Source organism: Heliangelus exortis, chromosome 6, assembly GCF_036169615.1.
Source record: "Heliangelus exortis chromosome 6, bHelExo1.hap1, whole genome shotgun sequence".
NCBI classification, from domain to species: Eukaryota; Metazoa; Chordata; class Aves; order Apodiformes; family Trochilidae; genus Heliangelus; species Heliangelus exortis.
In genome coordinates, this window is record NC_092427.1 from 37,885,688 (window position 1) to 37,902,329 (window position 16,642).

General features: G+C 39.3%; 1 protein-coding gene across 3 annotated transcripts in view; it reads left to right on the forward strand.

Moving 5' to 3' along the window:
- The window catches only part of HYCC2 (hyccin PI4KA lipid kinase complex subunit 2), a 43,520-nt gene that overhangs the window by 8,177 nt on the left and 18,701 nt on the right, over positions 1–16,642 (forward strand). For all 3 annotated transcript variants that reach the window (XM_071747914.1, XM_071747913.1, XM_071747915.1), the window contains 3 exons: positions 10,014–10,116; positions 11,208–11,286; positions 12,288–12,389. In XM_071747914.1, the coding sequence (XP_071604015.1) occupies positions 11,236–11,286; positions 12,288–12,389 (153 nt within the window). In that variant the 5' untranslated portion in view covers positions 10,014–10,116; positions 11,208–11,235. The remainder of the gene's footprint in view (positions 1–10,013; positions 10,117–11,207; positions 11,287–12,287; positions 12,390–16,642) is intronic.

Genomic DNA, 16,642 nt, shown 5'->3' on the forward strand with positions numbered 1-16,642 from the left:
TTAAATGTTAGCATTTTCTGGGTAGCTGTTGTTTTGACAAGTTAGCCCAGATTTAAACTCCAGAATTTTTAGGAAAATAGTTGGAGATGTGCTAATAAATTCCGCAGAGATGTTTATACACAAACTTTGTTTCTAATTTTCCCCTTGTTTTCTGGCTACTTTGACTAAAACTCATGATGCTGGGGCAGAAAACCAAACGTGCAAGTGTGGGATTTCCCATTTGTTGTGCACAAAGCCCTAATGGGGTTAAGGGCTGCAGATGGGTTCTGGGCTGACTGAGGGGTCAGTGGGCAATAGTAATTAGCACTGATGCTGCCAATCAGGTATTGTGCTGACTGCCAAAGGGTGTCCCCATTATTTGGTGATGTATAATTAACCATATGCTTAAAAAGTGGTTTTTTGTTTCCTCAGGGCCCTTTTTCTCAGCTGTAGGTATTGGTCTGTGCTGAAGACAGAACACTGGGGTTGGGGTAAGAAGCAGAAGGAAGTTCAAGGAAACTGAAGTAAAGAGGAGGGTTCCTCTAGATCTTAATTTCATCTAATAAATTAAAATTTGATGTATCAATCCTAAAGGCTGCTATGCCTTTTGGGGTTTTTTTTTGGTGTTTTGTTTGGGTTTTGTGGTATTTTTTCTGCCAGCACTGCAGTCAGTTGACTGCAACAGTTTGTAGAAGTGTAGCAGGTTTGGCTGGTGAAGATGTGTGTGGGTGTGATGGTCAACTGCTCTTTTCTACTGGTGATACTCTCGTGACTGTGACCTACCAGAGACTGTAGTTAATAGCTTGTTTTGATAATAAATATTTGGTCTTGAGACACATCTTAAATGGACACTATTGTGTTAATCAGAAAACCTTAATCCCCACCTAAGGGGTTTTTATCTGTATCAGATTTTGAGATATTTCAAATTCATATTCCAGTGGGTAGATTTTGATAAAATATTTTTCCAGCATATGCTGGCTTTGTGGAGAATTCCTGTGATAGTTCTTTTATTCCTGTTTCTGTGAACTGCCAGGGCATTGTGCTTCAGTAATGTGTGTTGACTTGGAAGGGATAGTGGTGAGTATCTCCTTGTCTTTGTGACTGCAGACTTTGTAGCTTCCTGGGATGTGTAAATGCTGCATATGTGTTGCATCTGGGACATGTTTGGGGTTTTTTTTAATTAGCATTTACCTTTTTTAATGCAGGAGAATGTTTGGAGTTGCAGCCTTATTTTTTGCTTTTTAATTATTCGAGTGAAACAGAGAGAGCTGATTAGGAAACAAAATCATCAAAATATGGTTACAAAAGTCTATTGTTCAAGAGGTTAGATGGCAGGTAAGACAGAAATCATGAGGATTTTCCCACCCCCACCCCCCAGTACGAGATTCCTGTTGCTCACTGATAAGCAATAATTATTGTATAATCACCTTAACTTGCAAATCTGCACCTAATTGCAAGCACCAGAGTGTTAAGTCTGGATTTGTATTTTGTCCAGAGCAGTTTTTTCCCCTACTGAAGGAGTCACACGTGGACTCTCTGGGTTGGCTTTCACTTGTTGGGATTTTTGTTGGTTTTGGGTTTTTTGTGGCAGTTTTGCCTTTGTAGCTGATGAACCCTGCTTGGGAGGAAGTTACTCAGTGCTGTCTCTGCAGGTCCACTCTCTGCTTTCCAGTAACCTCACTATTTCTGTCTCTTCTGTCAGTGAGGTGCCCTTGAGAGGCTGCATGAGTTTTGTGGAGAGGGCTGCAGCAGGGGGGTCAGATGAGTATATTCCTTACTCAAAGAAATTTATAACCTAATAATGTCAAGTGCCTGGTGCTTGAACCCTGGTAAATGCTGCTGATTCTTATCAGCATAGTTGCATAGAGAACAGAGGAGTGCCACTTTGAACAGGTTATTTTATTAAACTTGGGCTTTGATTAAAAATTTGTGATGATGTGTTTGAAATAATAAGCTGGATTTGCTGCATTGCCAATGAATACAAAAAAAAAAAAAAAGATCATAAGCATTGCCTAGAGGGACACTGTGACTGCATAATATAGGAATAATATTATTATAATAAGGACACCACATTTAGCAGGGTTCTTGTGGAGGTATTTCTGTTCCAAGAAGATGTAATATTGCTGAAAAAAGTTATTGTTGCAAAAAGCAGTAACAACTCTGAGGTGTGCATATAAGACCATGTCTGGGGTTCCTTTCAAAGGCAAATTTACTCAGGAGACTTGAGGGAAGGAAAAACTGTTCCACCAATTGCTTTTGAAGTGTGTTTTTTTTTTTTTGTTGTGTTGGTTTTTTTATTGTTTTGTTTTGCTTTTTCAAGCAGGAAAACTATTTAGTATTGCAGACAAAATCCCAGAGCTTCTCCATGTCAGGGGGAGGTTATGTAAAAATGGCTGAAGTTTGGAACACCGAGTCCTCAGTGAGGATTTCTGACATTGGTTTTTCACTGCAGGAAAATACATTTGAAAACACAGAACATTTTGACATTGGCCACATAAAAATAAATCCCATTCCTCCCTCCACCCCAAACTGGAGGGAAGGGCACAGGGATTTTTGGTGCTGCCTGTTAGAGCTCTCATTTTTTGTAATCCTGAAAGATTCCGACAGTGCTTTAGGGCACTGTTTGACAAAAAACCTTGAAAAATGTTGAGGCTGTGAGTAGAAAAGATGCATTTAGTACCTTGCTCATGTTTCCACAGGAGCTGGGGGAAGAAATAAGGGTTTGTATCTCAGCTGAAGGCATCAGGGCTGTACCTGGGCTGGTTGGGTTTTTTTGTTGGTTGTTTATTTATTTACTTATTTGCTTGTTTGGTTTTGTTTTGTTTGGTTTTGGGGTATTTTTTTTTTGTTGTTGTTTGTTGGTTTTCTTGGTTTGTTTGTTTTGTTGTTTTTTTTTTTACTGATCCATAGCTTAGATAAATGAAAAGCATTGTGGCAAGTCTTGTCCAACAGGTTGCATAAAAGATCTGCTTGTTTTAAGTTATTAGTACTGGATTTACATTCCTGAAGGGATTGTATGCATAGTTGTGTCCCAGAAAAAAAAGAAGCCAAACAAAAACCCCACAAACAAAGCAAAAAACACCACAAGCAACAAAAAACTTCATGTTAAAAAAAAATAATCAATGAAACAGCCCCCCCCCCCCCAAGAAACACTACAGTGTGTGTCAGTAACTTAGTGCTCCTCAGTCACTGCTTAAAAATATATATAAAAATAAAGCAGTTGACAGTGGAGTATTAACTAGTCCTGACACTGGTTTACCAGCAGCAGCAGGACTTGTGTAAACAATGTGCATTGTGTTTAACTATTCAGCAGTGAAGATCAATGATTAAACTCACACCAAGAGGAAAGGGGAAGCTGGTGTAGCTGTTGCACCAGTTTGCCCTCCCCAGTGTTTGAATTCTCGTGCAGTTATTTCACAGGGAAGGGGCACACACCTCCCTGGGACAGGACACCACCTGCAGCTTCTGTGGAGGTGATGCAGAAGGCTCCTGCTTTCTCCTGGGGCACTGGTGCTCTCTGTGCTGTGCAGGAGGGGTCCAGTGAAAGCCAGGTCACTTCTTGCTCTGGAGGAATCCTGGTGAGGTTAATGGGGTTGGTCCTGAGCATCAGTGTTTGTAGCTCAGTTACCTCACTGCATGGGGTCAGCTGGGGACACCTGATGGGAAGGGAGGAAGGAAAGGGAAGGAAAGGGAAGGAAAGGGAAGGAAAGGGAAGGAAAGGGAAGGAAAGGGAAGGAAAGGGAAGGAAAGGGAAGGAAAGGGAAGGAAAGGGAAGGAAAGGGAAGGAAGGAAGGAAGGAAGGAAGGAAGGAAGGAAGGAAGGAAGGAAGGAAGGAAGGAAGGAAAGGGAAGGGAAGGAAGGAAAGGGAAGGAAGGAGGGAAGGAAGGAAGGAGGAAAGGGAAGGAAGGAAGGAAAGGGAAGGATGGAAGGAAAGGGAAGGAAAGGGAAGGAAGGAAGGAATGATGGAAGGAAAGGGAAGGAAGGAAGGAAAGGGAAGCAAGCAAGCAAGCAAGCTCTTTATGGATGGTGTTGAGCAGAATTGAGAGGGTCAGGAACAGGTGTTTACTCCTCTGTGGAAACTCTGACCTGCATGAGCTAATTGCAGTATAAATCTCAATATAAACCTCAATATAATTTCATCTCGATATGAAATATCTTTTTTTTTTTTTTCTCCTCATTTAAAGGTTGTTCTTTGCAGTTCTCAAAAGCTCTGTAACTTTCAGCAAACAAGAATGGGAATGATTGACACTGAAATAACACTGGTGCATGGCGTGGAAGGTGCCAAGCTGTAAAGGAACAGGGGGGAGCAGCAGAGGCAGCTTTGTTCTGAGGGGTTTTGACTCTGAAAGCTGCAGCAGGTCTTAGGTTTCTGAATTCTTGCTGTTGCTCTGATTTTCCTGTGAATAACAAGGAGCCCCTGTGTGTGTTTCGTGCTGCTCTCAAGTTGAGTTTTCTTGATGAATGAGCAGTGATGTTCCATGTAACTATGTTTGTCCTTCAGCTTGCTTTTTACAGTCAGGGAGCCTGTACTGGAAAAGCAAGACCAGAATATCAGTCAGAGTTAATTTTATCCTTGAAAACCATCCATCTTAAATGTGAGTGGTGCATCTGAATCACAGGTATGGAATTCCTGGCATTATGCACTAAAGGAATATATCCTTTAACTCTGGCCTTCTGAAAGTTTACCTTTGATCTCCATATTCACACTGTATCACTTCAAAAGGAAGAAGGAATAATGTGACATCATTTTAGCTACAGTGAAAGTAAGTTCAGGTAAATTTGAAGATTCCACTCATTTAAGAGTCTGTGGATATGCAAGTGTATGGATGGGGAGGGCAAACCTGTCACCTCAGCCTCCTTCACTTCCACTCTGCTCCCTGGAGCTGAAGGCTTTGCCATCTGGAAGCTGGAAAGATCAGAATGAGGGATTTCATTATTTTCAGCAGGCTCCTCTGGGTTTTATCTCTTTGGGAATATTTAGGGTAGAAAAAAAGGAGGTTAGGTAAATTAATGAATAGGTAAACTAAATTCCAGTTTGTGTGAATTACAGTTGGTAGCAGATACTGCAGCAAGAATATTGGTGTTTTATTGGTCTGGAATTGATAGAAAAATTAATTTTTTTTTATGACTTTGTATAATGTAACACATTTCTTTCTGTTAGATGGGGATTTTACAGCTCCTTAGAATCTTGCTTTTTATTTCCAGAACTGTTTCTGCATGTGTTTCCTTTTTTTTTTTTTTTTTTGCAGTCAAGGTAGTGATTTTTCTCAGCATAAGGTTTTCAGTCTCATTCCAAAGTGCGTGTTGAGAGTTTTTTTGCTTTTGTTTCCCATTTTGGTTTTGAGTTTTGTTTTGGTTTTGTTTCCACAGAAATTCTGTTTCAAGATCTCTCTTAGCTTGCCCCCCTTCACTTTAGTACCTAGCACCCAGCATCCCTTAACTGAGGATCTGCAAGTCTTAGTTTGCTGGCTTTTGCTTTTTTTTTTTTTTTTTTTTTTCCCTGCTTTTAGGTTTATTTTTACTATGCATTTTGCATCTATAAGTTAAGCCTTTCTATATTTACCTCGTGAACCAAAACTGTGAAGCAGGAAGGTGCCTGGGAGAGGTAGGGTTACTCGGGAAGTCATTTGCATGGAAATGTTTTGGTAAGCAGAGACATTTCCTGAGTTGGAGAGGGAGAGAGGTTGGCTTAGGAGCTGATGCAAAGGGAGGATGAGCCTGGGTTGTGAGGCGTGGGCTGGGTTATTACACAGCATCCAAAAAAGAGAAGGTTTGGGGTTTGTGTAGGATGACTACGTGAAGTTGTTTCTAAGGAAACTGGTGCTGAGAGAATAAGGTAACCTTTCTATGGCTAACCTACGTCTGGGTGTATTTTTATAAAGTGCTCCAGCCTTTGTAATGGAATAATGAAGTTGTATTTTGCTTTATTTAAGGCTGCAGGGTGATTTCTTTATTGTATTACTGTTTCCTGAATCCTGTAACTCGAGTCCATTCTTCATACACAAGAAGTAAATGTCTCCTTCCATGTTCCCCATCATCTTAACCCTTCTGTTTTCTGCCTCATTCATTCCATGAACACCTAAGAGAGGGATTTCAGTGTTACAGTTTTGTTTTATTCAGGTGCTTGGGCTCTGTGAGGCAAACCAGCCTCCTTTTCTCTGCATCCCCTTTCTTGCATAGTTTTCTGCAGCTACTCTGTGCAAGGCAAGCCAAGCATCAGCTTCAGAATAATCCCAGCTCTCCTACAGTGTCCAGTCTCAGGGCTGCACTTCCATTCACTCATTGCTTTCAGCAGTTTTGTAGCTGCCAAGCACAGGTCCACTGTGGTGATTGTAGAAAGACAGGAGGTTTGGCAGCTGAGCTTTCTGGTGCTTGGGAAGGCACAGAAGATGATGTAAGCCTTCAAATAATTTAGAGGAGTTTTTTGGAACAGATGGGCTGTGTAGTCTTCTTTTTTTTTTTTTTTTTTTTTTTTTGGCACCAGCTGAAATTGATGTGACCTTTTTTTGATAGGGAAAGGAGCTCAGTGTGCAAGTGTGGTACCAATCACCTGTGACTTCTCTGGGGTAAGGCTTTCTCCATCATCTTCACAGAGCCTTGCTTGTTGCTGCTGCCCAAAAAGGAAGCTTTTTAGCCTGGTTATCACCAGTTAGTCAGAGTGGGCAGGGAAGAAACGTCTTCTCCAAGTTGTTTTGCATGACTAAGGCTTGTCTAATAAGGCTGGCAGCCCAAATCCCACACACAGAACACATCAGCATTTAGATTTTCAAGTTGGGATGCATGTCTGTCTGCTTATTGAGTTACCTAGGAACTGGAGCTGGAAAGGGGCTCCCTTCCTATTAAAGAGAGTGCTTGAGCTGATGATTTGCATTGATCACTGTCCAGGGAGTGGTTTGTTTCTTTCTGCTTTTGTCAGTTTTGTGCCTTGTGGAAGTTTTTGTTTCTCTGTGCCATGGAGCTGTGAGGCCAAGAGGGTTCTGCCAGTGTGCTTGCACCTGTAGAAAGAGGTCAAGCTGCAGCTGGGATTCTGATTTGGTTTTTAAACCTATTTTTTGTGTCCCTAGCAAAATGGCAGCTTATGTAAGTGTTTATTTAAGATGGTTGTGAGATAATCATGTGTTTATTTAGGCAGATGTGAGAGAATCAGTGGTGTTTGTGAGATCTTTATTGTAAGAACCATGTTGTAACACATGTACTGTTAAATAAGTACAATGAGTTGTTACCAAAACTGAGCATTCCCACTTCTGGTCTGATTTTCTGTTGGGGTCAGATTAGCCTGGGACTAAATCCCTTTTCCAGTGTGGAAATCACTACTCTGGCTGTTTATTGTAGTCTATTGACTGGAGCTGAATAAAGTTGTGTATTTCTGCAGGAAAGGAGGAGATGGTCTAAGGGAAGTTTTTTGTAAAGCTTATCAATTGTGAGTTGCCTTTCATCATTAGCTTTCCTCCTTTATTCTTCTTGGTCTAAAAAAGTATTGTGTCAAAGTGGTGTTATTGATCTCAAATCTCTTTGTATTGCCCTCATGGCACTGGTCCTGAAGGGGAAACACTGCTCTGTTAGCAGGGTGACATCCCTACACTGCTACATTTTAATGTTTTATTTTCTATTGTTCTCTTAGAAATTATCCATTCTACCTCTCCACCACTTAATTCCATGCTCCTCTAAGATACAGAGTTCTTTTTTCTTTGCATTTAAAAGAAATTGTTCATATATCCAGGTTAGCAGTTATTTTTTCATGGTCTCTACACAAGCTGCCTCTTCACCACTTTTCTGCCTCAGACACACTTCTTTTTAGGTTGCTTGAATCAGATGTTGGCAAGTATTTCAAATAACATCACCCTTATCAATTTTGTATGCTCTACCTAGACATGTTTTAGATTTACTTCCTACCACTTTTATGTGGTCAGGAATTTTGATTTCTTTTCTGGCTCCTGCTTCATTCCTCAGCAGATGCCATGAAGTTGCTGAGAGCAGTGGCTGTGGAGCTTGGCAGAAGAAGTTATATTGATAATTAGGTTTTCTGTTCTTTTAGACCCATTGTCTGCCAGTGATAATTCTTTCTCTTGCACTGGAAAGAGATCATGCAACTTGAAGCTTCCCTCTTTTGGTTGGGACAGTCCAGGTTTTAATTGCAAAATATCCTTGTCATAGCCTGGGAGGTAAAAATCCATCATATTGTTATTCATCATGCATACACATCGTGGCATCTCCTGATGTCCAGAAAAAAATGGACTCATTCTTCAAGTGCATGTCCCATTTATGTAACCTCCTCTGTGAATTTTGAAGCCAGTATAAAATCCTGGCTTTTTTGAGATGAGCAAACAAAAACCTCAAATAATATACAAACCCAACAATAAAACCCCCTCATTTTAAAAATATGCTAACAGTAACTACTAAATAATTGGTAGCAGCTTTTCTTTTTAGTCTTCACTGTATTAATTGGTGTATCTGCACAGGGCTGCTGTGGGCTCTGATTTTTTGGGTAGTCATTTTGCAGTTGCAGGTTGCTCATGTTTAATGGTTTCAATGCAGAGTGGTAAATGGCAGTATCTTCAGTCAGTATGGTTTTACTTAAGGTGTGAGTGAAAAACATGCTCTCATGAGACTTGATTGAACCCTTTTTCATGTCTGTTACTCTAGAAGTCCAAAGTTCTCTGGCAGTCAGGTTTGCATTTCATGGGTTTGATAGTATATCACTGCATTAAGTTTTGGTTCAGACTTTGGTATTTTCCAAGGCAGTAATATAGGGAAAGGTGAATTATATAGCAGACCTTTAAAATGGGAAGCTCTTTCTAGGTTTGCAAATAAAAAAATTGTAATTTAAACAGTCTCATGGTACTTCAGTCTGTTGGTGGCTTTGTTTTCATTACCTCTTGATTTATATATATTTTATAACTTGTCTGGTCCTCCCCAAGCTGTCACCATAAGTGTACCTGGGAAATCAAAGTTGTGAAGTGCCCAATGAGAGTTAAGTTCTTCAATGTTTGGGCATCTGGTGACAGCATCAGGAGTTCACCCATGGGTTTGTGGATCTGAGCTGGGAGAGGGCTTTTGGTTGGTGAAACTGCTCAGAGCTCAGCTGGAACTGGCAGATGCACAATGCAAGACTCTGCTTTAATATGAAACAGAAAAATTCCAGGTCTAATAACTTGGTAGCCTTATGTCTCATCTTCTGCCACTTCATGGCAAATAAATAAGTTTTCTACTAAACTTTTAAATTGTTATTTTAAGTGCTTTTTTGGAGGGGAAGCTTTTCAGTGATTCACTTCTGATTTTGATTTTAACATCAAGTGGCTGTGTTCCCAACCATAACTTTTCTGTGCTTTATTGTGACTTTAAACTTGCTTGTTTGTTAGTTCAGAAATCTTAACAGTCAGTCTATATGTAAAAATATTAGATTATATTTAATTACTGTTACTAATAACTAAATTAGTTGTTGTTATTATTATTACATATTATATGGACCTCTGGGCCATAGTAGGAAAAAAATAAGTCTAGTCTTTAAAAAAAAAAGACTAAAATAAAGGCTTTTCTTCCTTCTGTTTTGTTTTGGGAGAGACATGAACACTCTTGAAATGAAATTCATAGCTCTTAGTTCAGGCTGCTTCACCTTGGAATAAATATGCAGAGGATTTAGTGCAGTGGAACCAGTTTCTTGCAGACACACCTGCATGGTCCTTGGTGCATTTATTTCCTTTTCCTCAAAGGTGCAGCAGGCCAGGGAGTGAATGGAAGCAGGAGGTGTGTTTTGCAGGTGTTTCTAGCCTGCTGTAAAACTTGTAAAGAAGTTCTAAACTTCTAAGGAAGCTTCTAGAAGTCCTGAATCAACTCTTAGAGACCTGGTACTTCTAAGCTCTGTGCAGCACTAATAGGTACAGCTTGGGTTTTGCTGGGGAGGGAACCAGACATCCTGCAGTGGGTTCAGTTAACTTCAGTTTGTAAAGCCAAAGAAATGCATGCATTAATTTTTGCTTTGCTTGACTGTATTTCTCCTTATTTTGTGATCATCAGAGCTTCTTCTCACCTTTCAGAAAACAGGGCACCACTTCAAGGCTTGACAAATGCATCCCAGGTTGAAAAACTGCTCCATTCCTCCTCCTCTTCCTCCATTAGAAAATTGACTTCTTCAAAGAGGTAAGGTGGAACGTTGCATTTTCTGTAGAAAATGGTGCTTTTTCCAGACAAAGTAAACTACATCCTTCTGTAGCATGTTCTGTAGCATTTTAAACCATTTCTGAAAGTACAGTGTCCCTCCACAGATTTTCTGCTTCTTGTTTCTGTACAGGCAGCTGCAGATCCTGTCAAAAATAAACTTCTGATGAAACCCTGACTAAAAATCACTGTCTTCATCTGTCTGGTGTGGCTTCAGACAGCTCTTGTATTTTACTGTCTCCTCAATTTATCCCTTTTCAGATCACTGTTCTTAGACTTTAGTCACTAGTGTCAGGCTAGAGCTTCATTTCACCTCATCAGGGTGAAATTTTCTGGGACCTTAATGACCTCCAGGTATTGCCAACCTGCAGTGAGATAATGCAGAAAGACAAAATGACCCTTGTTGTTAAATGACTTAAACATAAAGCAAAGTTGTCTAATCAGGTGTTGTGTTTTGAGCATTCTTGCTCATGCCTTGGGAGTTAAATGTAGGAGAATTCAGAAGATATTAGAATATGACTGTTGTATTTAAAATGGAAAATAATGACAGCAGTTGTCCTTGCAAGTTTTCTCTTTTTCTGAGAATTCCAGCATAGATAAAGTTTACTGGAAGAAGCCACAAAAATATGTGGGGAGGAGGTTTAAAGACTAAAGTTTGGCTATTAGGATTTCTAGTGACTGTATTTATGAAACTGCTGGATCTAGAACTGGCACTACAATGTGTCACATCATTTGTTCCAGGGTCTTCTTTTCTTCCTACTATATTAGGTAAGGGAGCAAGAATGGGAGGATGTGTTTGTCTTAAATAATGTACCTTTTGGCCTGAAGCACTGAATCCTTCTTTTTCCTCCTCCCCCACTGGTGTGTGGTACTTGTGACTACTCTGAAGATAACAGTTTAATCATTGTTAGCAAATGGGACCAGTTGTCCAAAATGCAGCTGCTTCTGCTGTTTGCTATTATACAGTTCCACTGGAAATACTTCAGCAGCTTCTAATTGGGGTAGGATTTTACAAAACTAGGTTTTGCTGCTGGAACTCTTATTTAATTTCTTTTTTCCTTTCTCTTCTAAAGGTAAGAGAGAAGCAAAAGAAGTAAGAAAATGCTGGGATCAGAACGAGGCGTGGTGGAAGAATGGCTCTCAGAATTCAAGGTGAGCTGAGGTGAATGAGAGAAATACCATTGGCTTTATGCCACAGAACATTGGCTTTTATTTTTTTTTTTTAATGGCCAATAATTAACAATTTACATAACTATTACTTGATCTTTCAACTCCTTGAGGCATGCAAAGCTCTGCGTAGAAGTCAGCAGGTACATAACATACACTGATAGTTCTAATAGTAGTTTATTATTTATTACTGCAGAGCAGAACACTGCTATGGCAATGTGGGGTTTTTAAAGCATATATTTATGTGTAGATCAAGGTGATACAATTTAACCAACAGCTGGATAATGCTGGCCAAATTTCTGATCAAACACCTTCCTTATTTTCAATAAATAAGTAGGAATGCTTGGAACTTAAAAAAAAATTAGGAACAAAACCCAGACAAAATAGTCAAATATTTTTCTGTGTCCTTCATAAGCCTGATTGTTTTATCATGAAGAACCTGAAGTATTTTAAAGCTATTTTGCACATTGATAGTTAGCTAAGTGAAATATAGGATAATGCCTAAACAGTGACTGGTACTAAATTAATCTGTTGTTTAAATTAAGAGTTAATTCCTCTTCTCACTGGTGAGATACAAGAAGTTATTGCATGCTCTTGTTGGAAATCTGTTGAGTCAAGGATGCAGAATCCACAGACACTGCTTACTGGGACTGGAGCCTGTCCAAGCTCACTCTAGGTTATCCACACCTCTTAAATAATTGGAGTTGGTTTGGTACAGACTTTGAAAAGTGCCTGTTAAATACAGAGTATGAAGAAAGAGTCCTTGTATCAAGCTGGAGAGTATGGTTTGTGATAGATGAATCTGAAACTGCTTTTGGATTTAATCCTGGAAGTTGGTATGTGCCCCCAGATGCTATGCATATGAATTACTATTAATTTACTGGACTTCAGGAATTTTTATTGATGTTGGGATGAAAATGAATTCTTTTGTGATCTTTAGTGCTTGCAAATATTGATTTATCAGGGTAACTTTTTTTTTTCTTTAGGCATTACCTGAAACACAAATTTCCAGCTATGCAGCTACATTGCACCGAAAAAAACCATTGGTACCAGCTCTTTATAAGGTCATTCAAGACCCAAACAATGAGGTAGGAGAAAAATAGTTTTGTTCACCTTCTTCCACCTTCCAGCTCTACAATTAAAACTGAAGTAATGGAGAAGTTGAGATGGAGCAGGGAATTCTTCAGTTCTTCTTTCTTATGTAGTCTAATGTGGGTATAATCTTTCTTTTCACTGTTTTTGGGGCTGTTCTGGTAAGACACAGCCCCATCTGCTCCCAGAAATGCAGTTTTGCTGTCTTACTGGATTTTACATGCCACAGCTGAGTGCTACAATGGATTTGGCATGAGGTTGGGGTTTTTTTCTGCCTGAAACCACCTCTCAGCCATGTCAGTCACTAAGCAGGTCTTGCAGTGAAACTCATCAGGACCCACGTCCCTCTCACTGGAGGGCTGGCTGCTTGGTGGGAGATAAAAGCAGTTTATAAAATCCTACTGAAATAACCAGCTCTTCTTTTGCTTTTAGTAGTATCACATTTGTGTGATTTGGTTTCCACTGCTGTAAACGAGCAGAACCAGGTCCCCAAAATATAAATATGCACAATGAAAATCTTAGCTTACCCTTGTATGCAATTAATTATAATTGCAAATGATGCTAAAGTGAGCTTTCTATTCCCTTCCCTTCTGCTATGAGCATATCTGGGAAAGTGTGTGGAATACAACTCCTGAACAAATTGTGCAAGCATACTGTTCTCTGCTGTGTAAACTAGATAAAATGCTTCAAATTATTTCATTTCTCATCTGTGGTCTCTTAGATATTTAGAAATTAAATAGCAAGTGTGTACAGCAAGGAAGTTCTTTTTTTTTCCTAAGCACAGCTCAGCTGCTTTTGGAAGCTGAATGCTTGATTGAGCTTAAAGGAGATTGCATAATGCTCACGGAATAAAAAAAAATTTAAAAAATAATTAAAAAAAGCTTCACAGCTGTCAGCTTCATTTCAGTCTTACAAATAACTCGCATAGTGACCTTTTTCTTTGTACTGAAGTTACTGTAATTCTCACTCCAACCTGAAGCCACCACTGCTGGTGGTGTGTATGTATCAGCCTTTGCTTGTGGACTTCTAAAGCCTTCCTTTGAGCATTTCATTTATATAATTTTCAAAAATGGGAAGAACCAGCTTTGCAAAGAGTATCTTCTTAAGGGTGTGACAGCAACCTTCACCTGATGGCACAGTGGTGCTTGTCAGATGTGCTCCTCTGTGGAGCTGCTGCTGGCCCTGGGGCCTGATTCTGCTCTCAGGTGTCAGAGAAGCAGCCCCAGACTGGAAGGGCACCAGCTGCAGGTTCTGCTTGCTCAGGCAGTATCTATTTCCTTGTTGTCCCTCTTCCAAACTTCTTGGTGTACGAGGAGTATAATTGTAGTAAATGAATTAATTTGCAGGCTTCTGGGCTGTATTTGGCTCTAAGTGTCAGGGGTTTTTAAAATATTCCACACAGGGCTTTGTTTACCAGAAAGGTAAGTGATGGCTTCTGAGGATAAAGCTTATGTGCTGGGCTGTTATAAAAATTCACTTTGCTGGATTCTTAAACTTGATGGACAAGTAATGTTTTTAGTCTGCCTGAATCATAAAGTTGGCCTATTTTAAAACTTTGTGAAAGAGGCTGTTTAGGTCAAACTTAATTTTCTAGAATCAGTTCTAGCTTGGTAAGATCAGGATTATGAATTTACCATGGAAGCAGTGTGTTTAGGAACCCAAACAACCAAGGTGTTCCTCTTTTTTGACAGCTCTCTGCCAGTTTGAGAGCTGGCAAATGAATGCAAGCATCCTGTCAAGTTAAATAAAATTGTTACTTTTTACCTTTTAGAAAATTCCTTGAGTTTTTTAGTTTGGAGAAGATGATGACCAGAACAGAAAGTGCCTAAGGAGTAGAGAGTGATCTTGCTTATAAACAGCTTCTTTAGCTAACTAATATATTGATTTTTTGCACAGTATTTAAATTTTTAAGTAAAGGGCTTTTGAAGTATTATTTTGTTTAGATAGTTGTCTGATTTCTGGAGTTGTAGACATAAATGCTCTATGGATCTTAATGCAGTACCTGAATTTAAACACTGATCATTCCTGTGAGGCTGTTTAGGTTCTCCTGGACAGCTCAGCCAGGCATTCCCAGAGTGGATTTAACTTCAAGGTAGGGCTCTGAAGATTTGGCAGACTTGTAAAATAAGCCAAGCTCAAGTCAGTCATCAGCTTCCTTGAAGCCTGAGTAGTCTGCATCTCTGTGAGGTATAAAAATGAAGTCTGCAAATTTCATTGTTGTCACTTAGTGTGTATTTTGGTAAGTAAAAACTTTGTTTATGTTTGTTGTGCTAATTGCTGTTTGTGGTAATAAGAAGGCTCCTCAAGAGAAAAGTCTTTACCAGAAAAGAGAGACTTTTGGCTTTGGATTTTTTGGCTGGCAGCTGAGATACTTTCCTTTGACTTCGGACTGAAACATTTTCTAAATTAAAAAAAATGTGCTTGTTCATGTACACACCCACTGCTGGTGACAAAACTCCCTTTCCTCTGTGCATCCAGTGTCTTCTCAATAGTTACATCCAGAGAATTGACTGGAAGAGGCTCATGCTTTCAAAACCATCTGAGGAAGATGCAAGGAAAACATTTGCTCTTTCTTTTGGTGTTAAGGTTTGTGTTTTAGGTGGGAGATGATCATATTGTGCTCTGACAGGAAAGACTTTGGTGTTCCTGCCTTTGAAATTATTTTTGCTGTAGTGTCTTTGGGGTGGCAGCTTTTTCTTGTGGACTTACAGGTCTTGAAGACACCAAAAGCAGTACAGCTTTTAGGTTTTCACCTGAGTAATTTGCACAACTGATAGGAAAGCTGGAAATGAGGGGTATTTACATGCTTGCAGCACCAGTGACTGGGTATGGTTTGTGTCCTTCTAGGGACCAGGGTTTCACTTAAAAGTCTAATTTGGAAAAAAAGCAGAATAAACCTCATAGCTGCTCTAGTTGAGCCTCAACTGACTTGAGCTGAAGTAAATTATTCTTTTCCACTGTTTTTAATGGGACTTGATTAGACAGGCTTATTTTAAAATAGGAAACAGCTTTGGGCTGCTGTCATCCCTAATCTAACAGGAATACTATTTATAGCAGTGCAGCTGGATATTAATATTTGGTTAGCTTGTCTTGCACCTGTTATCTCCTTGCACAAATGCTTGTGTTTATTGTTTCCAGAGGTTATTTCTTTTTCTTTTTAACACTAGCTTCTTGCTCTCTTTTTCTTTTAAAGAAAACCTACACATTTATTCAGTGATCTCTGAATTATTTATTAACCATGTTTTTCTTTGAACACCTGCAATGTGCTAGGGCTGTCAGGAAGCAAGGAGACAGTTCTGTTTCTCAGGATCTGAACACTTACTGTAACAGATGGCTTTAATAATTAGTGTCACTTTTTAGACAGTTGTTTATACTGAGTAAATATCAATTAAGGAATAATATACTTATGCATCATTTGGACATAAAGTGCTAAATATATATATGAAATCCTTTATTAAATGTACTTGTAAAAATCTGCATGCTCTAAATGACTGGACTTTTCTCGTTCTGTATCAACATTGTCAGTCAGCTTTCTTCCCTCCCTCTCTTTGCTATAAAAACAGATTTTTAGCCTGGGGTTACCTAGGCTGCCAGTCAGAAGCCTCTTTACACAGGATCCTTATACCAGAGCCTTGTATAAGAAAGTTGTTTTGTTTTTTTAACACAGATGTCACGTTGTGGCTTTGTGACCAACTAGAGAAAAATATCTAAGGCTCTACTTTCTGACTCTCTTGACTCTTCTGTATGAATATAGATTATTTAGGTTACACAAATGCCCCTCTTTTTCTATATTGAAACTCATTAGGTCATGTCATCCCCTTTCTTTGGATGTGTTACTGGATACTGCTCATTGACCTGATCAGAATTCCTCTTGGAATTTTAGTTTTTGACTTTGGTATTAACAGTTGATTACTCATGGGAAAGGGGAAGGTACTTAGTGATATTTTTTTTTTAATTTTTTTTTTTTTAATTTTTTTTTTTAATTTTTTTTTTCTTTCCTGTGCATTAACAGTTCTGTGGATACATCTTAGTTTTAGATTTTGGTTTGGCACTGCAGACTCTTACAAAAAGTCAGGGGTTTTCCTGTCCTTGTATCTCACTGACTTGATGGGGGCTCTTTGATACTGAAACCTGAAGGGCAGCTCAAGATGGAAAATTGTTTGCATTGCCACGAACCAGTGCACACCTGTTGGGTTTGACTGTAAAAGCTGTAGGTAAGAAATTAATTTGTCAATCTGCCCTGTCATTA